Source organism: Neoarius graeffei, chromosome 3, assembly GCF_027579695.1.
Source record: "Neoarius graeffei isolate fNeoGra1 chromosome 3, fNeoGra1.pri, whole genome shotgun sequence".
Lineage (NCBI taxonomy): Eukaryota > Metazoa > Chordata > Actinopteri > Siluriformes > Ariidae > Neoarius > Neoarius graeffei.
In genome coordinates, this window is record NC_083571.1 from 41,202,979 (window position 1) to 41,229,858 (window position 26,880).

General features: G+C 40.5%; 1 protein-coding gene across 1 annotated transcript in view; it reads right to left on the bottom strand.

Moving 5' to 3' along the window:
- The window catches only part of adgrb3 (adhesion G protein-coupled receptor B3), a 722,174-nt gene that overhangs the window by 2,266 nt on the left and 693,028 nt on the right, over positions 1 to 26,880 (bottom strand). The window contains exons 25-30 of the mRNA XM_060916854.1: positions 23,170 to 23,341; positions 22,786 to 22,881; positions 14,042 to 14,081; positions 12,389 to 13,047; positions 7,861 to 7,896; positions 7,164 to 7,268 (exon numbers count right to left, since the gene is read on the bottom strand). Of these exons, the coding sequence (XP_060772837.1) occupies positions 7,164 to 7,268; positions 7,861 to 7,896; positions 12,389 to 13,047; positions 14,042 to 14,081; positions 22,786 to 22,881; positions 23,170 to 23,341 (1,108 nt within the window). The remainder of the gene's footprint in view (positions 1 to 7,163; positions 7,269 to 7,860; positions 7,897 to 12,388; positions 13,048 to 14,041; positions 14,082 to 22,785; positions 22,882 to 23,169; positions 23,342 to 26,880) is intronic.

Consider the following 26,880-nt stretch of genomic DNA (forward strand, 5'->3'; position numbering starts at 1 on the left):
GAAGTTCGAGTGGTTTAATGAATATCTACAGTGATGGTCTATTTGCCCCAACTAAGTTTATTTAACAGGTCAACACCAATTTATGTTCATGTAGACACCAATAGTTGCCCTGACATAATTTAATCATATGTTTTAATGCTACATGTAGTCTACGCAGAACCACCCAGCCTACCATACCAAAGCCAGCCTTTGGCACATTAGTCACATATAGGGATAAAATAGTTTTTTTGTTTTGTCACGCAATATTAATGTCAACATAAATTTGTGTTGTCCAGACACCACAAATCAGCTGCTGTAGCCAACTGAGCCCGGATGCAATGGAGAAAATGGTATTTGTGTGTGTGCATATGTGAGAGAAACTTGGAAGACATATTTAAATGATCACAGTCTTGTGAGATGGGATGTCATCTGGGATTTTGAATGTTGTAATATAATAATGTAGCTTAGAATTTGTGTCTTTGTGGTCCTAAAGCAGGGATTTCATTAAGGGCCAGTGCAAAATCTGGCTATGATCAGCCTGGCACCAGCTATTTTTTCAACGTTCCTCAACCAACAATACTAGTAGATGTCCTATTTTCGAAGACCTTTTCTTTCCAATGGTTATCAGTAGTTTTTTTTATGTTCTTTTACACTTTTTACTGTGTTTATGTTCTCGTGGCAGCTTTATGGCCTTGACCTTCAATCATGTCAGCTACACTGTATGAAAGCTTGACGCTGATTGGCTGCTCGTCGCAGCAACATTGGGGCACTAGAAAGCTCGTTTCTGATTCGCTACAGTTCAAAATGAAAAGGCGACAGGACCAGCCAATGTTGTCCAAATTCTTTTCAAGTTTGGCAAGAAATGCGCCCAAAAGAGGACAGATTGGTAAACAAATAACTATTCTTATGAAAGCGTGACCACCATAGATCTTGAACATGATGAATTTCTAGTTGGTCTTCCAATGCAAAATGCTAACTTCAGTGAAGTTGTTGAGTCTTTCCATAACCATCTCACGCTGTGATGGTCTGTGTGTGTGAGATGGTGAATTAAAAACTAGGGCCAGTGGCCTCGTTTAAAATGACATCATTGGTAGCACACAAACACGGGACATTTGGATAAGATTAAATAAGATATCTTATCTAATAGGCCTAGGTTAATTTAAAAATCAACAACCGTGAAGACACATCTTTTTTTCATTTTTTTCCCAGGATAATTTTGGAGACAGACTGTCAGGAAACCGTGACAGTGCCGGATGATGTTCACAAAAGTACTGTTGGCAGTGTTGCCAGGTTAAGGTAAATGAAAATGAGGATACTTGTAGTTCAGAACTGGATTCCAAATCTGCTGGTGGTGGGAATGGACATCTATTTGTGTCTCCTTGTTAATTGCTTTTTTTGTTAGTCAGTAGTTAGTTTTTTTTTAGACTAGTCAGTCAGTAGTCATGGTGAATAGATAACAGCTGCAGTAGCTGCTATATGCCTTCTGTTCTCTGAATAGAGCCTGCCCCCTCTGAACAGCCTACCCTGCTTTAATCATGCTACTTCTAGTTTTCAGGTTTGATCTGGAACATATGGACTCTATGCTTTAGTGATGTGACATATTTATTGTTAATAAATATAAATAATTAAGCCTTTTTCCTCTCTGCAGGTTAGTTTAATACTAATACATTATTTCAACAACACATGTTTAGTTAATAATTCATGTTTTATTGGCTGACATTCCAACTGAATGTGTAGGCTATTAATTACACTAACATTATTTTGGATAATGTTATGCTATACACTCAGTTTCATACACAAACTGCCGATAAACACCCATAAAACAGTAATAAAAATGGTCGTCATCATCAGTGAAAATGGGGCCTAGAATGCACCAGAGAGCATCTAAAAATTTAACATTTTCTGGGGGAAGCCCCCCCAGACCTCCCCAATGGGGAGGGGGATACCCCCTCCCGCACACTCCCCCACTGCACCCGGCCCAGGCATCACACACATTGCTCCACCCCTTACTTCTTTCTTTCCGCCCTGTACTTCATTTCTTAATGAAACCCCTGCTAAAGGAGATATATGTGAGTGAGAAATAATATATGTTTATTAAATTGATGATACATTTTACTAGTGATATTTAATAGTCAATTGACACATGCCTCAGTTTCCTGAGATATTATGGGTGTTGACAATAAGACGACAGAAACCGAAGTGAACATTTAAAAAGAGCAGTGCAAAAATCATTAAAAAAAGAAGTCATAACCGTTGAATGTGTGTGGGTATTTTTTGAAACACCCTGTATTATCATATAGTACAGGGTGTTTCAAAAAATTTTATATCATTTCACAATCTAATAACTTTGCCAATTCTCGTTCAATTGACCTCAAATTTTAACAGCATGTGTGGAAACAGGTCAAAATTTTATGTTCAATGTTTTTTGTTTTTATCTTTTTAGGTATAGAAATGCCATTCACAGGAAAAGAAAAGGCATTTTGTGTGTTAAGAGTATGCTCGAACAGTCAAACAATACTGTGCAGCATGCATTTATGAAAGAATTCTCTAAAAATGCACCAAATGCAATGCAGATATGGACATGGCACAAAAAATTCAAAGAAAAAGGCTGTCTGTGTGTGTCTGTGTCTCAGGCGGTGTGCATATTGAACATTTGTAAAATTGTTCATGGAATCCACATACCTTTTGAATTTCTCATTCACATTTTGAGGAATTTTATATTGCTCAACATTAAGCCTGTTCAGTTTCATTTGCCTAGACTATGTAGTTTCTGGGATATTTACATCTCAAATAATATCACATTTTTTTGAAACACCCTGTATTTCTTGTAAAGTTAGATATAACCTCCCCAACCTATCTATGCCAATCTCCCTTAAAAAATAAAATAAAAAATAAAATAAAATATAAGCCCCAAGAAAAATTGACTTAGCCCTTGGTCTTTTCAATAGCTAGAAACATCCCTGAGGGAGTTTAACAGTGCCATTTGTTTGTGTGCATATTATTTATATGACCTGGCTAGCTGCTAAGGCTACATGATAAAGCCAAACTCCTTGCAGACTTCCTTAAAGTTGCAACATAATATAAAAAATATGAGTTAAATCAGAGTAATAAGCAGTTTACATAAATACTGTAAGTATTTTACACATTTTATCATCACATTTTCTACATATAAGCCTACAGTGGTGCTTGAAAGTTTGTGAACCCTTTAGAATTTTCCATATTTCTGCTTAAATATGACCTAAAACATCATCAGATTTTCACACAAGTCCTAAAAGTAGATAAAGAGAACCCAGTTAAACAAATGAGACAAAAATATTAAACTTGGTCATTTATATATTGAGGAAAATGATCCAATATTACATACACTATATTGCCAAAAGTATTCGCTCACCTGCCTTGACTCACATATGAGCTTAAGTGACATCCCATTCCTAATCCATAGGGTTCAATATGGCGTCGGTCCACCCTTTGCAGCTAGAACAGCTTCAACTCTTCTGGGAAGGCTGTCCATAAGGTTTAGGAGTGTGTTTATGGGAATTTTTGACCATTCTTCCAGAAGCGCATTTGTGAGGTCACACACTGATGTTGGACGAGAAGGCCTGGCTCTCAGTCTCCGCTCTAATTCATCCCAAAGGTGTTCTATCGGGTTGTGGTCAGGACTCTGTGCAGGCCAGTCAAGTTCATCCACACCAGACCCTGTCATCCATGTCTTTATGGACCTTGCTTTGTGCACTGGTGCACAGTCATGTTGGAAGAGGAAGGGGCCAGCTCCAAACTGTAAAAACAGTCTGCATGCCTAGGTGCTTGATTTTATACACCTGTGGCCATGGAAGTGATTGGAACACCCGATTCCGATAATTTGGATGGGTGAGCAAATATTTTTGGCAACATAGTACGTCTGTGAGTGGCAAAAGTATGTGAACCTTTGCTTTCAGTATCTGGTGTGACACCCTTGTGCAGCAATAACTGCAACTAAACATTTCCGGTAACTGTTGATCAGTCCTGCACACCAGCTTGGAGGAATTTTAGCCCATTCCGCCATACAGAACAGCTTCAACTCTGGGATGTTGGTGGGTTTCCTCATATGAACTGCTCGCTTCAGGTCCTTCCACAACATTTCCATTGGATTAAGGTCAGATACAGCAAAACAGGCCCAAACCATGATACTACCACCATGTTTCACAGATGGGATAAGGTTCTTATGCTGGAATGCAGTGTTTTCCTTTCTCCAAACATAACGCTTCTCATTTAAACCAAAAAGTTCTATTTTGGTCTCATCTATCCACAAAACATTTTTCCAATAGCCTTCTGGCTTGTCCACGTGATCTTTAACAAACTGCAGACAAGCAGCAATGTTCTTTTTGGAGACCAGTGGCTTTCTCCTTGCAACCCTGCCATGCACATCATTGTTGTTCAGTGTTCTCCTGATGGTGGACTCATGAACATTAACATTAGCTAATGTGAGAGAGGCCTTCAGTTGCTTAGAAGTTACCCTGGGGTCCTTTGTGACCTCGCCGACTATTACTCTTGGAGTGATCTTTGTTGGTCGACTACTCCTGGGGAGGGTAACAATGGTCTTGAATTTCCTCCATTTGTACACAATCTGTCTGACTGTGGATTGGTGGAGTCCAAACTCTTTAGAAATGGTTTTGCAACCCTTTCCAGTCTGATGAGCATCAACAACGCTTTTTCTGAGGTCCTCAGAAATCTCCTTTATTCATGCCATGATACACTTCCACAAACGTGTTGTGAAGATCAGACTTTGATAGATCCCTGTTCTTTAAATAAAACAGGGTGCCCACTCACACCTGATTGTCATCCCATTGATTGAAAACACCTGACTAATTTCACCTTCAAATTAACTGCTAATCCTAGAGGTTCACATACTTTTGCCACTCACAGATATGTAATATTGGATGATTTTCCTCAATAAATAAATGACCAAGTATAATATTTTTGTCTAATTTGTTTAACTGTGTTCTCTTTATCTACTTTTAGGACTTGTGTGAAAATCTGATGTTGTTTTAGGTCATATTTATGCAGAAATATAGAAAATTCTAAAGGATTCACAAACTTTCAAGCACTACTGTATCTAATTTGGTTTCCAGATTCAAGAAAATTACTCAAAGTATTTCATATACCCGCCCCAGACAATATAGTAAATCATACCTTATGCTTTGTATACAACTCCAATTCCAAAAAAGTTGGGACAAAGTACAAATTGTAAATAAAAACGGAATGCAATAATTTACAAATCTCAAAAGTGAGACATTTTGAAATTTCATGCCAAATATTGGCTCATTTGAAATTTCATGACAGCAACACATCTCAAAAAAGTTGGGACGGGGCAATAAGAGGCTGGAAAAGTTAAAGGTACAAAAAAGGAACAGCTGGAGGACCAAATGGCAACTCATTAGGTCAATTGGCAATAGGTCATTAACATGACTGGGTATAAAAAGAGCATCTTGGAGTGGCAGCGGCTCTCAGAAGTAAAGATGGGAAGAGGATCACCAATCCCCCTAATTCTGCACCGACAAATAGTGGAGCAATATCAGAAAGGAGTTCGACAGTGTAAAATTGCAAAGAGTTTGAACATATCATCATCTACAGTGCATAATATCATCAAAAGATTCAGAGAATCTGGAAGAATCTCTGTGCGTAAGGGTCAAGGCCGGAAAACCATACTGGGTGCCCGTGATCTTCGGGCCCTTAGACGGCACTGCATCACATACAGGCATGCTTCTGTATTGGAAATCACAAAATGGGCTCAGGAATATTTCCAGAGAACATTATCTGTGAACACAATTCACCGTGCCATCCGCCGTTGCCAGCTAAAACTCTATAGTTCAAAGAAGAAGCCGTATCTAAACATGATCCAGAAGTGCAGACGTCTTCTCTGGGCCAAGGCTCATTTAAAATGGACTGTGGCAAAGTGGAAAACTGTTCTGTGGTCAGATGAATCAAAATTTGAATTTCTTTATGGAAATCAGGGACGCCGTGTCATTCGGACTAAAGAGGAGAAGGACGACCCAAATTGTTATCAGCGCTCAGTTCAGAAGCCTGCATCTCTGATGGTATGGGGTTGCATTAGTGTGTGTGGCATGGGCAGCTTACACATCTGGAAAGACACCATCAATGCTGAAAGGTATATCCAGGTTCTAGAGCAACATATGCTCCCATCCAGACGGCGTCTCTTTCATGGAAGACCTTGCATTTTCCAACATGACAATGCCAAACCACATACTGCATCAATTACAGCATCATGGCTGCATAGAAGAAGGGTCCGGGTACTGAACTGGCCAGCCTGCAGTCCAGATCTTTCACCCATAGAAAATATTTGGCGCATCATAAAACGGAAGATACGACAAAAAAGACCTAAGACAGTTGAGCAACTAGAATCCTACATTAGACAAGAATGGGTTAACATTCCTATCCCTAAACTTGAGCAACTTGTCTCCTCAGTCCCCAGATGTTTACAGACTGTTGTAAAGAGAAAAGGGGATGTCTCACAGTGGTAAACATGGCCTTGTCCCAACTTTTTTGAGATGTATTGTTGTCATGAAATTTAAAATCACCTAATTTTTCTCTTTAAATGATACATTTTCTCAGTTTAAACATTTGATATGTCATCTATGTTCTATTCTGAATAAAATATGGAATTTTGAAACTTCCACATCATTGCATTCCATTTTTATTTACAATTTGTACTTTGTCCCAACTTTTTTGGAATCGGGGTTGTACACTTAAAAAGTGTCATGCCATTACTCACCGAAAATAGTACTTGTAATTTCTATTCCATAGCTGATGTTTGACATGGAAATTTTACTGCTTCAGTCAAGTGGATTGGCTCTGAATTACCACAAATTATTGCAATAACAAACCAGCAACAGACCTCTGAAATGTCTGTCATGCATCCACCAATGGGAAGGAAAAAAATAATTTAAAAAAATGTGCATATATATATATATATATATATATATATATATATATATATATATATAATTTTAAAAGAACATGTCCAAGTGAATGGAGTAGTGTTGCAGTGATGAATGAATGCACTGACTGGGCATCCAGTGATTCTTTTAGTCACACTTCCTGATGCTGAAGCATGTAAGCGTGCAAGTGGAGGTCTAAATATGGTGCTTGTGGAATGGCCCACCCCCCCTCCAATCACTCTTACTCACCATGCTGCCCATATTTGGTATGTCTCGAAATCGGTCCAGAGTTTGAAATTTCTGATTCAGTTCCTGGAACAGCTCCATGTGTCTTTTCCTGGTGTGCATGACTTTCTGCAATGGCAAGGAGTGGTGGGGGGGGGTTGGAGTTCATTCAAGCTGATAACCATAGTGTTGTATCAGGAAACACACTGCCTCTTGCCACATTGAAAAAAAAATTGTTTTCACTGAAAGACTCTTTGCTATAGGATACCTTTTTAATGTTCTAAAATAGAAGAAACCCTGCAAATTCTTTGGTTAAGTGCTATAACAACATCATGATAAAGTCAGTGTAGATTTCATGGACCAAAAAAGTTTTTTGCAGTAATATTTTTTTTTTTTGCAATTTAGATACAGGGCAGAAACAGGATGTTCTCTGTGAACGTCAGAAAAGTTATTGATTTTCAGCTTGAGATCTGTGAATGTAAAGGGATAAAATGGGGATGGGAATTGCTACTCTGTGTGGCAGCTGACAGCATTGCTTTCACTCTAACGGCAAAGCTCAATAAATCGTATATTTGTCAGGACCTTGCTGCTCCAATAAGCTTAAGTGCTACACAAAGTAGTTGTAAATTAAAGAGTAAAACACAAAAGCAACAAATGGCCCTATCGTTGATGTAAGAAAAGCCTGAGACATGCACTTAATCAATGAAAAGGTTTGACATACCTCAAAGTCGAGGTCCTGGTACCTTGACTTTCTCCTCTGTATAAGTAAAGAGGCATGTGTTAGATTAAATATTATACAACTATATGCATCATTTTAAGAGTTAGAATAATACAACCATAATAAACCAATAGATGTCAGTCAGACTATTACTGAATCAATGCATTTTCAAGAATATAAACACACAGAGAAATGTGGAATAATAAAACCCAAACTCACAGAGCTAAATTGACTATCAATATGAAGCATAATACTTATTAATGCTGTTAAATTAACAGCAATGAGTTCTACTTCACAAAGAGCATTCAACAGGATATTATCTAGAAATTGAGAGAAAGGTGTCAGCGGGAGCGCCTGCTGGGGGGGGGGGGGGTCTAGGGCTGCTAGGGGGGATCCATGGGCATGCTCCCCCGCGAAAATTAGAAATATTGAAGCAAATTTGGGGCCGTCTGGTGCAATCTTGGTATGAAAAAGCAGTTGGGAGAAGCTCTTAAAATAAGGTGTTTTATGTAGTGAATTTCTGAAAAAGGAATCAGTCAACTCAAATAATTTCAAGAAAATTCTTTATTTTATGCCATTTTATAGCACATGTAGCCTTTGTGCCTAATTTTGCAATGCTCAGTCCTGATTTAGCATGGTGTGGTAAATTGGTAATGGCTGTCCCAACCACAGAAAGTAAGCTTTACATGTACATTGCCATCGCGTCCTCAGCAACATGGCAGGCAGCCAGGGCCAGCAGCTGAAACTGGCTGTAGTATGAAACAAGGACTATGGTAGGTTGCTGTGCCGCACGCTGGCCAATGGGAGCATGCTATTGGTTCTGAGCAGCAAATCACGTCCCACTTCAGAAATAAGGGAGAGCAAACATTGTACCGGAGAAACACACGTGGGATGCAGATTTATTATGTTGTTTGGGGTCCCCACTTGTCCACTGGCTTTTATTTTGATCTGCCAGTGCAACTAATGTTGTTCATTTTTGCTTCATCATAATTTTCTCTAACAGAGGCTTTGCACTGTCACCTGACCCCATAGCAATGGTAACTACGCCACCATGACAGGCAGTACACTTGTCATGCTTCATTCAGCTGAGTTAATTGTTTTTGTGTATGTATGGGAAGGTTTTGCTGCGTTTCTGGATGCGCAAATCTTTTTGAACGAAACATAGACATCAGATTATTATTTTTTTTAATTTACCAAAAGTAATTCATCGGGGGCGGAAACTCGAGAGATTTCTAAACGTAGAAGGGAAAAATGGGGGGAAAAAAACAAAAACAAAAAAACATTCATTGGAACTCAGTGTTGAATGCAGAGGTCAAAAACCCAATGGTTCTCACTTCATTTTCACAAAGGTAAGAATAAATAATAATAATAATAATAATTTCAGAACTGGAGCAAGGTGCTCATTCTTATGCAGTGATGTGAACATGAGTAAAACAGCGGCTCTGCAGAGGCCTCGCCTTCCCCGAGACTTAAAGTGCATTTACATTTGGAGATCCTTTGGGGCACGTTGCTTGGGAGTCAGTCATAATGGGAAACACCTGATACTGATTTGAGTATCATGCATGTAAGGACATGCATGTAAGGACATGCATGTAAGGACACAGAGGCTTTGTGAAGTATTGTCACTGTCACGTTTATTTGTAGTCGTGTTTATGACTCTGCTTTCAGTTTCATTTTTGTAAATATCATGCTAATAAATACTCTTCCTGCACTTAGACCAGTCTACTGCTGTGTACCTGACAGAATACTTCACAAAGTCTCTGTGAAAACAGTGTGCTGACTGTGCTCAAATCAGCATCAGGTGTTTCCCGTAATGACTGGGTCCCAAGCGTGCCACACAATGCGCTCTGGAGGATCCCTGAATGGGAATTTTGAAGCCTGTCGTTGCAGAAAATTACCCATTGACTTCTAGTACTGGTCATCGAGAAGACGGATCGACGGGTCTCTAGATAACACCCAGGCATTCATGCAAAATTGGGTAATACAGCCAAATGTAACAGGCACAGAACCTGAAGCATGTGTATGAACTATTACAGCACATTACTGCCTATTACTTTCACAGCATTGAGAAAGTACAATATTAATATGGTCCTATTTGTCTGCAAGCTGGAGAGCCAAATCTTCCTAAACTGGATACAGTTTGACACAGATAAGCATTCACACTTTACCTACTGTCTATCTAAGATCTTTTTATCTATCAAAGTCTAATGTTGTTTTTGAATGATACAGTTTACTAAGCAGAATAAAAATCAGAATAAAATATTTCCCGCCCTGTGATGACCTGGCGGCTTATCCAGGGTGTACTCCGCCTTTCGCCCATAGTCAGCTGGGATAGGCTCCAGCTTGCCTGCGACCCTGTAGAACAGGATAAAGCGGCTAGAGATAATTAGATGAGATATTTCCCAGCCTGTCCTAATAGGAGTACAAAGTAAAGAGGCTAAATTTACAAATGTCATGAGTTTTGAATTAAAATTCTGGAAATATTTAAAGTTTCATCTTTAAATGATGTTGACATGGATGAAAGCATAGTGTGATCTTGATGCTACCATATTCCAGCCTAATCAGCGATAGCTCACTGGGCAAAGACAGTGTAGTCAGCAGTGATACTTTTGATTGGTCACTTTTTTCTTTTTTTTTACTCATTTTGCATTACATTTTAATCTTTTTAAAAAAAACAAACTTATTTCATTTTTACAATGTCTACTTGTTCTGACCAGTCAAAAGTGTCACTGCTGACTATCTTACTACTTACTTACTTACTTAAGTAAGTAAGACAGTCAGCAGTGACACTTTTGACTGGTCAGAACAAGTAGACATTGTAAAAAGGAAATAAGTAAAAAAAAAGATTAAAATGTAATTAAATAAACATATGCCGGGCGGCATGGTGGTGTAGTGGTTAGCTCCGTCGCCTCACAGCAAGAAGGTCCGGGTTCGAGCCCCGTGGCCAGCGAGGGCCTTTCTGTGTGGAGTTTGCATGTTCTCCCCGTGTCCGCGTGGGTTTCCTCCTGGTGCTCCGGTTTCCCCCACAGTCCAAAGACATGCAGGTTAGGTTAACTGGTGACTCTAAATTGACTGTAGGTGTGAATGTGAGTGTGAATGGTTGTCTGTGTCTATGTGTCAGCCCTGTGATGACCTTGCGACTTGTCCAGGGTGTACCCTGCCTTTCGCCCATAGTCAGCTGGGATAGGCTCCAGCTTGCCTGCGACCCTGTAGAACAGGATAAAGCGGCTAGAGATAATGAGATGAGGGATGAGATATGCAGGAGCCAAGAAAATAGGAAAACTGAAGGTCAATTTATACTTCTGTTTTTGCACCATAGGGTATGCTGTAGCCATGTACCGTACACCATAATCTGACATGCACATCCCCAAAATGTAACTACACATCATGGTGACAGAGACCACTACAACTGTGATTGGTTTGCTTGGTAGTATCGCAGTGACTGCTCCTTCCTCTCTGTGAAAATTGAAACTCTATTATGTAATATGCTTTTCTGTTTATTATTCCTACACTGAAACAGAGAACTCTCATTGCTGTTTCTGCTCTTCTTCTGTGTGTAAAATCAGTAAATTCTGGTGTGTGACAGTGCCTCCTAATGGACATGCGCAACTTACATGCAAGTGCATGTAAGTTGCGCATGTCCATTAGGAGGCACTGTCACACACACCAGAATTTACTGATTTTACACATAAATAAATATTTCACCCTGTGTGCACGCATCGGAACCATACCTACGGTGAGTATACCTATGCAGAGTATAAATCAGACTTGAGAAGCTAAAAAAGTTAAAAGGGACTAAAAATTATAATTGGAAGAGTAATATAAAGTTTCTTTTCCCTGCTCTCTTAATTTTTGTATTCAGTTATATTTTTGATTTATAAAACCTATTAATGACTTTTGTCATTTTGGGGGATTTCATAGTTTACAGTGATGCCATAGAGGAACTGTTTTAATTCTCTAAAAAAATTTTTTAGGTTACCTATAGAAAGGGGTTCTCAAACATTTCGTCAACAGAGATACTTTTAACTCCCTCAGTATGGATGAACATAATATTCAAATATTAGGCTCAGTATTTAAATGTATAAAATAATACTTGGCTATTTATTCATACTTTTTATTCTTGAACATTCCACTCAGAGAACACAACTGGATCTAAGTTATACTGTAGTGCTGTGTGTGTGTGTGTTTTCTTTTTCTTTTTTTTCCAATTAAATTCAACAAAAAAAGTCAACCAGGCTTAGTTAGTATAAGAACTAATTAGTATAAGAACTAATTATAAAAACAGAGTTATAAAAACATTTGATAAAGATCAGTTGTGATTTCAACAAATTGGAAAGAAAAAAAAAAAATCCAAAAACCCTAACTCTGAGAAACACATCTACTGTAATAATCTTTCAGTCAAAACCATTTTTGTGGTTGCCACAATAAACACAATAATAATTTTCCACCCAAAGTGTCTCTTTAGTTAAAAATGGCTTCACTCTAAAGAGCATGCTCTGTTTAAAAGTCTACTAGAATGCTAAGAACTCACCTCTAAAGAGCTCATGGAGGTAGTTGAGCCAGTCTCACTTCGTGCCATTCCTACTGTCTCTTCCATTTCAGCTAGGAAGTTCTTGACAGCAGTGCGAGGCTCAAATGGTAGGGTCTGCATGTGTTCCAAGGCTCCAGAAAACTGCTGCTCCATGCCTGTGCTCATGTGCTCCATCCCTGATGGGCCAATGTTAAACTCATTGCCCACCTTGTAGTGCATCAGCCTGTCATGTTGCAGTGCGTCCATGGCAATGTTTCTCTTGCTATCCTCCTTCAGCAAAGTAGGCACACTGCTCGAGCCAGTGGGTAGTGATGAAGCTGCTGTTGCTGAGGCACGAGGCATCACAATGTAGTCTGTCTCCATGGGACCCTGCTGTACATGGCTGCTGAGCTCTTGTTCACTCTGCCGCATGCCATCATCTGTGCACAAGTAAACGGTGCGGTGCATGTCAGTTGCACTCTCGCCCAGACATTGCTCACTCATGGGCATGTGTAGGCCTGATGGCTGTTGAATGATCACTTTCGATATGATGTTACCCGGCAATGTGGAGTAGTTGAGGCCCTCTGGGCCTTTTTCTTCCTCTTCATCATTGAGGGAGATGCGTGACAGTGTTCCGGTGATTGTGGCAGCACGACAAGAGCCCATATCTTTCTGGAGAGCTGTGGGTTGACAGGTATTGGTAATATTTATTAGAAAAGAGATAAATAAAATAGCTCCACTGGGCTTACAAAACTGTGCCATTCCATTTGTATTCATACCAGAAGTAAAACATGAATAATTAGAAAATGGTAACTATCTCTTCTACTAAAAAGGTAGTAAAAACAAATATCATTTTCCCTTTATTAGAAATTATTAACAATGGTAGCTTTTTTGTAAAGTGTTCTAGGAACCCAAGAAGAAGTCTTTATTTGTCACACGTACACTCAAGCACAGAGTGAAATTTAACCTCTGCATTTAACCCATTTGAAGCAGTGAACACACACATGCACACACAAGTGAGCAATGAGCACACACACACACACACACACACACACACACACACACACACACACACACACACACAGAACAGTGGGCAGCTATGCTACAGCACCCGGGAAGCAGCTGTGAGCTAGGTGCCCTTGCTCAAGGGCACTTCAGCCCAACCTCAGGCCATGCATTAACCTAACCGCATGTCTTTGAACTGTGGGGGAAGCCAGAGCACCCGGAGAAAACCCACACCGACATGGGGAGAACATGCAAACTCCACACAGAAAGGCCCCCCTTGACTGCTGGGCTCAAACCCAGAACCTTCTTGCTGTGAGGCGACAGTGCTAATCACTACACCACCGTGCCACCCATCAAGGTCTCATCTCATCTCATTATCTCTAGCCGCTTTATCCTGTTCTACAGGGTCGCAGGCAAGCTGGAGCCTATCCCAGCTGACTACGGGCGAAGGGCGGGGTACACCCTGGACAAATCACCAGATCATCGCAGGGCACCCATCAAGATTTTCTATAAAATCTTTTAGCATTATAGCTTGTTCTTTACAGAAGACAAGGCACAAGCAATTTATTCCCAATTTATTCATGTCTATTTATAACAGTTTCAGTCTGATTTGACTCATGAAAAGCACAGTAATTATAACCCCATTAACAGCCACCATCTGTTACTTACCTGATCGACAGGCTATGTCCACATCTTTTTCGAAATCAGTCTGTAGAAAGAGAAGAATAAATAATAAGTTATGTGAGTGATTTATATTTTTCATTCACCATTAACAGCATGGCAATAAAATGATTGTATTATTTATATTATTAAATAGGCATGTCTTGATTTTTCATTTACTGATTCATAGGAAAAAAATATGTTCTAATACAGTCAAAGTGGGCACAGTAATTAATCCTAAAGGACAGAAGACGCTGTGCACAATGAAATCATCATGGAGAAAATAATTCATCAAATAACTTCAGAAAAAAAAATAGAAAATGGGGGAAGTTGCTATTACAAGTCCACAACACCATTAAATCAAGAGAACAGCAAACTCTGAAGTCGTTCTAAAGAACTCTGCATAATCAAAGCAAGTACAGGAGGTTGAAAAGGAGGATAAAAACATGATAAATCCAGAGACGTGCTTTAGATCTAGGTAAAAGAACATTAAAGGCCTGCTGTAGCCTGCTAGGTATCCTTTTTTTTCCACAATGTAATGAAGATGATCCTTACTGCATTAATATCTCACCCAAAATTCCCCCATGCAACACAGTCAATACTGAGGACAATGTTAAATTGAAGACAAGGAATCAGAATCCTGCAGGATCATTAAAATAGTGTTTATTCTGACCCCTGGTCTTGGAATGCTTCTGGCCTGAATGTTTTGTTGTTTTCTCTGATTTAGCACAACACTGGAGGCACCCTGTAATATAAAGCAATCATTCCCAGATTTTATATTGGAAACGGGGAAACTGTGCTAAAGACTCTAACTGCAAATGACACTGCTCACTTTCAACACACAAGGTAGAATGGGCCCTGCAAGGTATCAATACGAGGAAGGTGGCAGGACCTGATGATTTCCTGGGACCAGTGCTCCGAGCCTGCACAAAGTAGATCACAGGGATCATCCCTAAAGATGCACCGATCAATCGGCCAGTGACCAGAACCAGTTTTCAGCTTGAGCTTTAGATATATCAAATTCTATGCTAATCTTATTTACACTCATGCACCACATGATGGTTCATGTCGTGCACACGTCGCACTCGTGGCGCGCACACACACACACACACATACACCATCATCATGGAAATTCTTCACTGAAAGGGAAGAAGACAATAAGTTTGTTATCTGAAGTTTGTGAAAAAAAGGCTTGTCCTGTAACCTAGTGTACTTTATTTTGAGATGTGAGAATGTTCCATTAAAGATGCTATGTGTAAGAATTTGTAAAAAAAAAAAAAAAACCATTCAAAAATTAATTAAAGTTATCAACAGGATGTGAATAAATGTCAAAGAGGTATATGCAGAGATATCTACTGAACTTAGCATGCTAACTAGCTAGCCCCAAGACAGGACATACCATCCATCTTGTAATACCAAGACGGATGGTATGTCCTACTAGTAGGTGATAGTGAGTCATTATAGGGTACAGCTGTGGCAGCGGGGGCGTGGTCAAGCGCCGGTCTGTGACAGGAGGGTGGAGCCAGGGAAGGTGAGTGGCAGAATCGCTACACCTGACGGTAATTAACCTGTGTTTTGTGTGTGTTTTCCCCAGTAAACCGCTCCCTATTTAAGGAGGCTGAGAGAGAGCAGAGGGAGCGTGACCCGGGATTGGAGGAAGAGTGTGTGTGTGCTTACGTTGCTTAACTGAAAAGTTGGGGAAAATAAATAAGCCTCTCTACCTCCAAACGTTGTCCTGCCGTCCTCTGTGCTCCACCCACACATTATTCGTGCTACAACAGCCTACTGTCAGCCCAAAATGTGAGGATTAAAAGTCATGCGTCACTGGCAGACTACATACAAGGCAACCTCTGAACTCAGAATGCCAAACACTAAAGAAAAGAGAAGCAAAATGGGTTGTTGCAATTTGCAGAAACTACTGGAATCCAAGTAGCAAAAAACGTGGATATGCAGTTACCATTTTGTGTGTCAGTATGTTGTATTTTTGGAGTTGGGGAAACAGAAAGAAAAAGTGTACTTTCTACTGGGAGAAATTGACTTGCAGTGCCAAAGAGTAAACAACAGTGAAAGATTAGATTACACACCCTCCACTCATACCTAGACACTGTAATCTCAAAAATTTACAGATCCTAGAAGCTTGTGTATTTTTTTTTAAGTGACTACGAGGAAGATTTGGCAATTCATAATCTAGCAACTGCAACAGCACATTCTTGTTGTTGTGTCTGAGCTACTACACTACTAGTAGGTGAGTTGCTTTGAATGTTTTCTTGCTAAAAATATGAGCTGAGTAAGATATAATGTAAACGATACGCTGATGGCACACATGGAGTTTCATCAGTTTATTTGAATTTTACATATTCTTACCCTGCTGTTAGTTAGTAGTTGGCTTATTTTATTTTCTTATAACGGCTGACTCTAAAGTTAAATTGTATGAACCCAGTAGTGGATTGACTAAAAATTAGCTTTAGAATTTTCCATTAAAGAAAAGTTACAAAAATGTTTGTGTATGCTGTCACTGTCAATTATATTTCTGAGAAAGACAGAAAATCAGAATCTGCGAAAATTGGAATTGAGAGGTCAGACTTAAAAAAAAAATGCAACTGGTGCATCAGATGGTGTAAGGAAAACAACCTGGCACTCCAAACCAGACAGACAAAAGAAATCGTCATTGATGACAGGAACACAGGGAGAACAGAGCACAACCCAGTACGTACAAAAGATGAACTGGTGGAAGAAACGCTGAGATTCAACTTCCTGCATGTTAACATCACTGATGACTTCTCTTGGTTCATCAACATCTCTATATTAGGGAAGGCTATACTACTTGAAGAGGCTGATGAGAGCCAAACTGGCACAGAAATTACTGGTAGATTTCTGTGCTATAGAGTGCCTTCTTTCATAATAATCAGTGCCAAGTTTCCCAAAAGCATCGTAGCACAAAAATCATCATTAAATAGTAGAGCGAGCAGCACAATCAACACTATCTCCTAGTTAAGATGCTCTTAGTGTTACGAGGCTTTTAGGAAACCCACCACAGATCAGAAGCCTCTACAATGGGTCATAAAAGCAGCACAACACATCATGGGAACAGAAATGCCATATCACAGAGACCGTGTTGCCTAAAGAGGGCAACCAGTATCATTAAGGACCGAAACCCTCCACAGCAACATACTCTTCATCCTCCTCCCATCTGACAGGCATACTTAAAAAAGGGCTATTTCTAACCCCAAGTAATGGTACATACCAACAACAACTAACTGCCAAATACTATGCATACTATGTGTGTGTGTGTGTATATATATATATATATATATATATATATATATATATATATATATATACACACACACACACATACACAGTTTTATATATATATATATATATATATATATATATATATATATACATACATATACACACAGTTATATACAGTTATTCCAAGAAATCGAGTCATACATGAGCACCGAGTAGGCTAATATATAGATTTAGGCACTGCCTAAAAGCGGAGCTCCCATCTATTTCTGGGTTGTAGAATTTTCTTATATCATAGCCAGTCTCTTTTGTTTTATTTCTTTACTGGCTAGCACTGGCCACTAGGTGGCGTGTATGACTGGTAATTACTAACACTGGCCACTAGGCGGCGTGTATGACTGGTAATTACTAACACTGGCCACGAGGCGGTGTGTAGGACTGGTAATTATGAACACTGACCACTAGGCGGTGTGTATGACTGGTAATTACTAACACTGACCACTAGGCGGTGTGTATGACTGGTAATTACTAACACTGGCCACTAGGCGGCGTGTAGGACTGGTAATTACTAACACTGGCCACTAGGTGGCGTGTATGACTGGTAATTACTAACACTGGCCACGAGGCGGTGTGTAGGACTGGTAATTACAGTAGACCCCCGCCTATTCGCGGTTCAGTATTCGCGAATTCACATATTCGCGGGATTTTATATAGAACATATCTCCTATACATTCGCGGATATCTCAGCGATTCGCGGTCATTTGCGGCGAACATATCGAACGTTTACGCAATGCAAACGTTTAAGCACTGCTACATTCTCGGAGCCGAATGCTCGCTCGCTATTGGCTGAAGTTTGAATGGCGGGCTGCTGCTCATTGGCTGATACTAATGAGCGCATTGTACAGTACAGTCTCGCGGTTCCCGTAGTTCAGACTTGTTCACGTGTTGTGCGTTCTTGGTATTTTTGAATATTTACGCCCTACAATGGCTCCTAAATGCTCTGCATCTTCTAAGGCTCCTGCCAAGGAACCTAAGCGCCAGAAGAAGGTAATGATGCTGCAGGAGAAGGTAGGACTTCTCGATATGCTAAAGGAAGGGAAGACTTTTGCGGCAGTGGCTCGTCACTACGTGGGGGGGTTACAAGTATTCGCGATTTTGGCTTATTCGCGGCCATGTTTGGTCCCTAACCCCCGCGAATACTGAGGGCTTACTGTACTAACACTGACCACTAGGCGGTGTGTATGACTGGTAATTACTAACACTGACCACTAGGTGGTGTGTATGACTGGTGGTACATGGACACGGACAAACCACAAAAAATCGACTCGATGGGTTTACCATTTTTTCTTAGGTATAGTGCTCCGCTAGAGCTCCGCTATAACCAGGTATGATGAGACTGAGTGGAATAACTGTTTTATTCTATCCACATTCACTGGATTTTGAGAAACAGAGCATTTTTATTGTTATTTTTTTGCAAATTCGATAAATAAAAACTTTATACAAAATGCCCGACAAAATCATTTCCACGTTGAATGTCAACAATCTGGCAAAATGACAGTAGCAATTTGTAAAAAATGGTAGAATAATAATTCTTAAAAAATAAAAAAAGATACGTCCTTACTATCAAATACTTTTATTCCATATTTTTTTTCTTTTTTGTATTTTTTTGAGGTTTTGTTTTTGAGTAGAGTTTTTACTTTGTCCTCAGTTGGTTCAGCAACATGCCGCGCCATTTTGTTTTTCCCTACTCACGGTATTGCTGGGTTTCAGTCCTGTGACTTTTTTTAGCGATTTTACCAGAAGTGAAATAGCTGGTGGTCTAAACGACTGCCGTAGTGCAAACAACTAGCGATAACTTAGAGTATGCTCGTAATCTAGAAGCCACTGCTCGCTTTAGATATATTCAGAAGATTGCTATGTGCAATGGATTAGACCCCTACAGTCTGGGAAAGAAGGATTTGTCATACGATCTCGAAAACTACCCTTCAGTCGAGTTCCCTGACATCTCAAACTATCTGGTGTTGCAGATGTCTTTCTACACCGCAAAACAGATGAAACTCCATTCTCAACAGTGTGGCTTTATAGTAAAGAGTGCTGGTGGTAAACTGGCCTGCCTGACTCCCAGTGAAAATGTGTGGTACATTAGTGAAGCGCAAAATATGACAATGAAGACCCTGGACAGTTATCAAACAAGAATAGGAAAGAACATTACTGGCATTTAGCAGATGCTCTTTTCCAGAGCGACGTGCAACATGCACAGAGCAGCCTGGGGAGCCATTGGGGGTAAGGTGCCTTGTTCAAGGGCACTTCAGCTGTTCCAGGATATTGAACCAGCAACCTTTTGGTTCCAAAGCTGCTTCAGCCACGTCTTCCCCATATAGCAAGAACCATACATCAAGCAAGAATGGGACAGAATTTCACATGCAAAACTTCAAAAATTAGTGTCCTTAATTCCCAAATGCTTACTGTGTGTTTGGTAAAAAGTGATGTAAGACAGTGGTAAGCATGCCCCTGTCCCAACATTTTTGGGAACATGTAGCAGGCATCAAATTCAGAATGAAATTCAGAAAGAAAACAAAAACACAGCTCCTTTAATCTCTTCGTGTCATGTTCCATGGTAATAATTACTGAAGTTTACCTTGAATTAACAATGCCAATGGAAGCCATGTTTTGTATAAGAAAGTTGTCAGCTTTTGAAGGGTCAGTGCACAAATTTGTCCAGATCTTTATAACCAATAAAGACAACATAATAAAACTGTTGTCTTACCTTAAAAACATATTTCTTTATTTATTTTTATTAATAAGATATGATACTCATAATATTATGAGCAAAATCGATGAAATTGTTTCGTATTTCCACCGAAAGCAAGATCTTCTGTATTCTACAAAGTGCACCATTTTTGCACACAAACAGATGGAAGGGTCTAAACGTAACAGCCAAAAGCAGGGCTTTACCAGTGTCTGATGTAAACAGAAATAATTTAACCAATCAGAAAATAAAATTTCCAACATGTCAATGTATTTAGATGCAAAATCCACTTTAGGAATCTGCTAGTAAAGCACCTGTGAAATTTCCAAAGTTGCATTTTAATCATGAATTTGATTACGTCTGGAACAAAATAGGTATGGTATCCTTGATGTATAAAGAATCAATCTGTAAGCAGGTTTTTAAAATCCTGACAATATTTATTTCACTAACTGCTATAAAATGATCACGGTCTTGCTTGTTTTTAAGGCCGGTCCATTTTCTACAGTCCCATCCCAAAATACCTGCACAAGTCTAAATATTATGCAACTTAGTGTGCAGTGAAAAGAGAGTGCTTGCATACCTTAACAAGCTGTTGTACCTGGCTGATTGAAAGGAAGCATGGCCCCCAACAAGAGAGCTATCAATTGAAATTATGGAAAGGATTCTAAAACTCCTTCAAGAAGGTAAATCAATACAGAGTGTGGCAAAAGATACTGGTTGCTCCCAGTCAGCTGTTTCTAAAATTTGGAGTAAGTACAAATAAAATGGGAAGGGTGTAAAAGGAAAACATACGGGTAGACATCAAAGTGTCTGGACAAAAAATTTAAAGCAATATGTTTTGAAAAATGAACAACAAAACAAATGAAAAACAAATGGGCAGAAATGGGAGTCAATGTTTTTGACTGAACTGTCCCAAATCAGTTGAAGGAAATGGGATTTACATATAGAAAAGCCAAATGAAAACCACTAAACACACTAACGTCTAAACAGAAGAAAACAAGGTTACAGTGGGCTAAAGAGAAGCAGTCATGGACTGTGGATGATTGGATGAAAGTGATGTTCAGTGATGAATCATCAATTTGCATTGGCCAAGGAGATGATGCTGGAACTTTTGTCTGGTGCTATTCCAATGAAACATATAAAGACAACTGCCTGAAGAAAACAAGAAAATGTCTGCAATCATTGATGATATAGGGTTTCATGTCAGGTAAAGGACCAGGGGAGATGGCAATCGTTACCTCTGCAGTAAATGCACAAGTGTATCGTGAAATTTTGGACACTTTTCTCATTCCATTAATAGAAAGTAGATTTAGTGAGGAAGAACTTATTTTTCAGGATGATAATGCATCTTGCCACAGAGCAAAGAGCGTTAAAACCTTTCTTCAGGAAAGGCATAACAATTCAATGACATGGCCAGCAAACAGTCCAGATCTCAAGCCAATTGAAAATACATGGTTATAATTGAAAGAGAGGAAAAAAAAAGGTCCATGACAAGGCTCCATCCTGCAAAGCTGATCTGTCAACCACTATATGAGAAAGTTGAAACATGATTGATGAATATTGTTTTTCATTAGTGAAGCCCATGTCTCAAAGAATTCAAGCGGTCATAAAAGCCAGAGGAGGTGCAACAAAGTACTAATTGTGATTTTGGTTGATGAGTCCATAATTTTTTTCCTCATCGTTGAATGAGTCCATAATTTTTTCCTCTACTTGATCAATAAAAATCTCATCTCATCTCATTATCTCTAGCCGCTTTATCCTGTTCTACAGGGTCGCAGGCAAGCTGGAGCCTATCCCAGCTGACTACGGGCGAAAGGCAGGGTACACCCTGGACAAGTCGCCAGGTCATCACAGGGCTGTCATATATGTGTCATGTAATATTTCTGTGAATTGTTTCCTTGCTACAAAGTAAAATAGCTGAATGAACATCCTCCAATAGTGATTCCATATTTTTTTTGCCAGGGGCTGTACATTAAAGCAACCATGGTCCACTAAACTGTGGTTAAAGTTTAGTGGCTAATTACTGTAATTGGTCAAATCAGTGTCGTTTTGAGCCTATGAATTAAAACATGAATTAAATGAATTAAAAGAATTAAAAACAAGCATTCTAAAACATAAATGTTGCCTCTAAATAGTGTTGCAAACACGGACACATCATAAATAATGGGAAAACCCACCAATACAATTATTAGTCAAGTCAAGTTTATTTGTATAGGGCTTTTTAACAACAGACATTGTTGCAAAGCAGCTTTACAGAAAATTAAAGACTTTTATTAATTTCTCCTTCATTGTACTTGGGGACAGTTTGAAGGGAACTAAAATTTACACAATTGTGTTCTCTAGTATTCTCTAGAGCGGAGCACTTCTGATTGGTTGCCACCGAACCGTGTCATAGCTCATGACCATGCAGTTCCTTGAACTTTATTCTGACGTCGCCACCGCCCAAAATGCCACTGCTCACCACTGAGAGACACTGGCTCACATAGAAAATGAATGTCTTCTGCTTGTTTTAACGCTCTCATTGTGTTTGGTGTGAACTTACCATAATTAGTCATAAAATGCATTTGTTATATGTTCTTTAAAGTCCAAGAGAGATCTAAAATGTCAATGTGAAATCAAAAAAATAAAATCCAATCACATCACTACAAAATGTCACCAGTGTGCCAAAAAATACCAAGAATATGTAACACTATGATCTTAGGCCACATTTTCAAGTACCCTAATCATGGAAATAGAGTTGTAAGCTAGTTACCATTATTTGTGCATGGCCGTTAGGGAAGGTGCCAGTTGCATCACCACTGATAGGGTCTTTGCAGTTCCTCATTCGACATCTAAAGGCATCTTGCACCTGTAAGGATAAAAGTTATTTGATCAATAATATGAACCTCATTCTGATAAGTGATATCCATAGCAGGCCCTGGGAGGTCAGATTGTAACTCTGTCAGATTACAAGTAATTCTGGAGTAAAACAGAGTATTCTAAAAATGAGGAAATAAACAGTCCATCAGTGGCTAAGAATGAGATATATATATACGGTATGAGATATGCATGTTAAATACAGCAGGAGAAAAAGATATCTGTAACAATATCTAGGGAACGAGAGGCTAGAAGTAATTAGAGGCTGAATTTGGCTTACCTCTCTGCGGAGGATACAGTGCACCATGACTATGACAAAGCCCTGGAGCGAGTCAAAGACCGCAAATAGGATTTGGAACAGGATGGAGCGCTTGTCTGTCATGGCAAGCACAGCTGACATCCAGGTGAGCGCCAGAAGAGGTAAAACCACACAGGAACTCCAGAGAGAGGCCCTGAGATAGGATAGTATGGGAAGTTGGAGGGAGGAGTGGGGCAGAGAACAAGGGGACAGATGGAGAAAGGGATATAGGAAGAGACTATGAGGGAAAGAGGAGACCAACACTGGGAACTAAAAAAGAACAGCCATTTTTTACATGACTGAACTATTCTTCATCAGAGCACTATTTAAATCCTGAATACACAGGAAGCTCAAAGCACAGGGTGCACTGAACTAAATGTCCCCTCATAGAGATTACAAAATTCCTATTTTTAAAGGCAAAGAGTATTTATTTATTTATTTTCAGTTCAAACTGTACATCATGTTAAACAGTGGCATAAGGGTAATGAGATGATTAAACAAAGTGTCAAAGAGTACAAACATACATATTCATATACATGCACACTTGTGCTCATACCGTACATGCAATATATGGATGTAAGTAATTCATTATTTGGGTTCAACAAACAAAAATATGACACCCCCCCCCCAAAAAAAAAGTAAGTAAATAAATAAATAATCCCCAGAATAGATTACATATTCCAGTCTAGACCATGCCCATTTCTGGTTCAAATCTGAATACAAAAACTTTACATTACAGGCATTTAGCAGACAATCTTGCCCAGAGTGACATAGAACAGATCCAGAGCAGCCTGGGAGCAGTTGGGGATATGGTGCCTTGGGGAACTAAACCAATAATCTTTTGGTCCCAAAGCTGATTCTCTAACTTTTAAGCCATGGCTTCCTGTGTCAAAGTTCCTTCCCATGCCACAAGGCACATTGGGTGGTGCCGATCTCCATTTCAGTAGCCCTCTGCCTCTCGCCTATTACACAGCTAGGGTTACAGTGGGGGGCTAGTCCTCCGGTAACTTCAAGAGTTTGACTCCCTACTCACATCTTTATTGCAGCCTGCCTCGCCAAATGGCAGTAGGGACCATTTATGATGGTCTTTGGTATGACCCAACCACAAGTAGAACCCGGTCAAGAAACGGACATGCTAAACACTAGGCCAACTCATGGTTTGACTTCCCATGTACCTTTTAGCAGGCTGCCAGGGAGGGGAACTTTGGGAGGGAGCAGAAGGCCGGCGATTGCCTCAAACACTGCTGAGGCCAGGTGCTAGAGGTTGATGGGGGGGCAACAACCAGAATGTGAGCTTCCAGCAGCCTACTTCCTAGTGAAGAAAGGGCTGCTGTATTACTGCTGCAACAGGTGTGGAGAGACCCTTGACCTCTTTATTGATGCTGTCATGCATCTGGCCTGCTCCTACCTGCTCGGGGGGCACCTAGGGGGCCACAACACTGTGGAAAAGCTGTGAGACTTGGCCCCACTCATCCCTCTGCCCAACATAGATGTTCCATTTGAGCAGGTGGGTGTGGACCTGGTAGGGCCACTACCTAAAGCTGCCTGGGGTCATGAATATGTGCTGGTGCTACTGGACTGTAAGACAAAGTACCCGAGGCCATCCCCCTTCACAAAGCCACCTCTAGGAACATCGCCCTCTTCAGTAATGTGGGAATCCCCAAGGACCTGCTCACCAACCAGGAAACACCATCCATCTCCAAATTGATGGCTGACCTGTGCTGTCTGCTGCAGCTCAAACATCTGTGGACATCAATCTACCACCCACAAACAGATGCTTGTGTTTTAAGCAAACCCTGAAGAGAATGCTATGCTGGGTGCTAGATAAAGAGGGGCCAGACTGGGACCCACTCCTGCCCCATCCATGTCCTATTGGCCATTTGGGAGTCTCCCCCAGGCATCCACCGGGTTCAGCCCCTTTGAGCTCCTGTTTGGCAGAAGACCTAGGGTCCTGTGGGACATCACCAAGGAGATCTGGGAGGAGCAGCCATCACCTTTCAGGTCAGTGGTTGAGTATGTCATGCCCATCATAAAGGAGAACCTGCAAGTGGCCCAGGCTGAGCAGCAATGCACATACTAGGGATGGCGAAAACTAAAAAAAATCTTGACCAACCACCGAGCCTCATTAGCCGGTTAAAGTTGGTTAACCTATGAGTTTAAACAGAGATGCAAACGGCGCACCTTTTTCACGGCTCGTGCAGATCCGATTTTTTTTTTTAGGGGGGGCGTTGGAGTGTCTGAATAATTTCATCAGAGTAAATTCTGTATTAAAATTACTACATAAGCAAATGCCATTACAGTCCATGAAAAAGCCATGAAAAAGTCAGCATCTGCGCCTTTAGTTTGTGTGGAGAGATATGATCTGCAATAACATGCATTGTTGGCTACAGACCGAAACATACTTTCAGAATGCACTGGCCAAGGCAGGACTAAACTCGATGTGCCTTCTAATAATAATTTAAAAAAAAAACAGAATAGTAATTTGTAAGCTAAAAAGCCTGTGTCTACACTTTTTTCTTTCGCTGAGTGGCAGCTGTGTTCAACTGGGGCGGGACATGACTGAATGGGTGTTTCTGATTTGTCAGCTGTCTTTAACTGGGGCGGGAGGCCGGGACATGACTGAATGGGTGTTTCTGATTTGTCAGCTGTCGTCCTTACACCGCATGGCATGCCCCAAGTGTTTACAAACACAGAATTCCAGGTTCTCCGCTCCAAAATCGGCAGCTTCAAAACGATTGATTTTTTTTTTTCACCGACAACCAAAAAAAATTAACCGGTTGACGTTGATTCGGTCAACCACTGGTCAAACGGTCATTGGTTAACATCCCTAGCACATACAACTGTCCCACTCAACCCAGGGAGTTCAAACCTGGAGATTGCATGCTCCTGCTCCTCCTCAGTGCTAACCTCAAATTCCTGGAACATTGGCAAGGCCCCTATGCTGTGGTCAAAAGGGTAGGCCCAGTCAACTACCACCTGCAGCTGCTGGGAAAGCATGCACCTACACAACTGTATCATATCAATTTGTTGAAGCAGTGGAGAGAACCTCAGCATGCCCTCACAGCATGTTCTGTTACCCCCCCCCTTTAGGTCCATCAAGGAGGACCCTAACTCCTACCCAGCAACAAAACCTTTAGGAGTTGAATGACCAATTCAGGGACATGTTCTCAGCAACACCTGGGCAGTGGCATCTGGTACAGCATGAAATAAAGACCCCTCCAGGCACTGTTGTCTGCCTATGTCCCTACTGGGTCCTGGAGGCCCATTGGCAGGCGATTGAGGAGAAAGTGGCAAGGATGCTTAAAGACGGGGTCATAGAGGAGTCTACCAGTCCCTGGTTCAACCTAGCCATTGTAGTACCCAAGCCTGATGGAAGTCCACAGTTCTGCAATGACTTTAAGAAATGTAATGCCATCTCAGAGTTTGACAGCTACCCCCTGCCACAAGTGGATGACCTCACTGAAAGTTTGAGGAGAGTCTGGTTCATTTCCACCTAACAAAAGGGCTATTGGCAGGTGTCAACTGCACCCAAGGGCAGGCCAAAGACTGCCTTCAGCACTGCCAGTAGCCACTGACAGTACAGGGTTCTCCCCTTTGGCCTCCACAGGGCCCCAGTGACCTTCCAGCAACTTATGGATGTCATCTTATGGGCCCACCACATACATACACTTAGCAGAACCACCTACACCACAT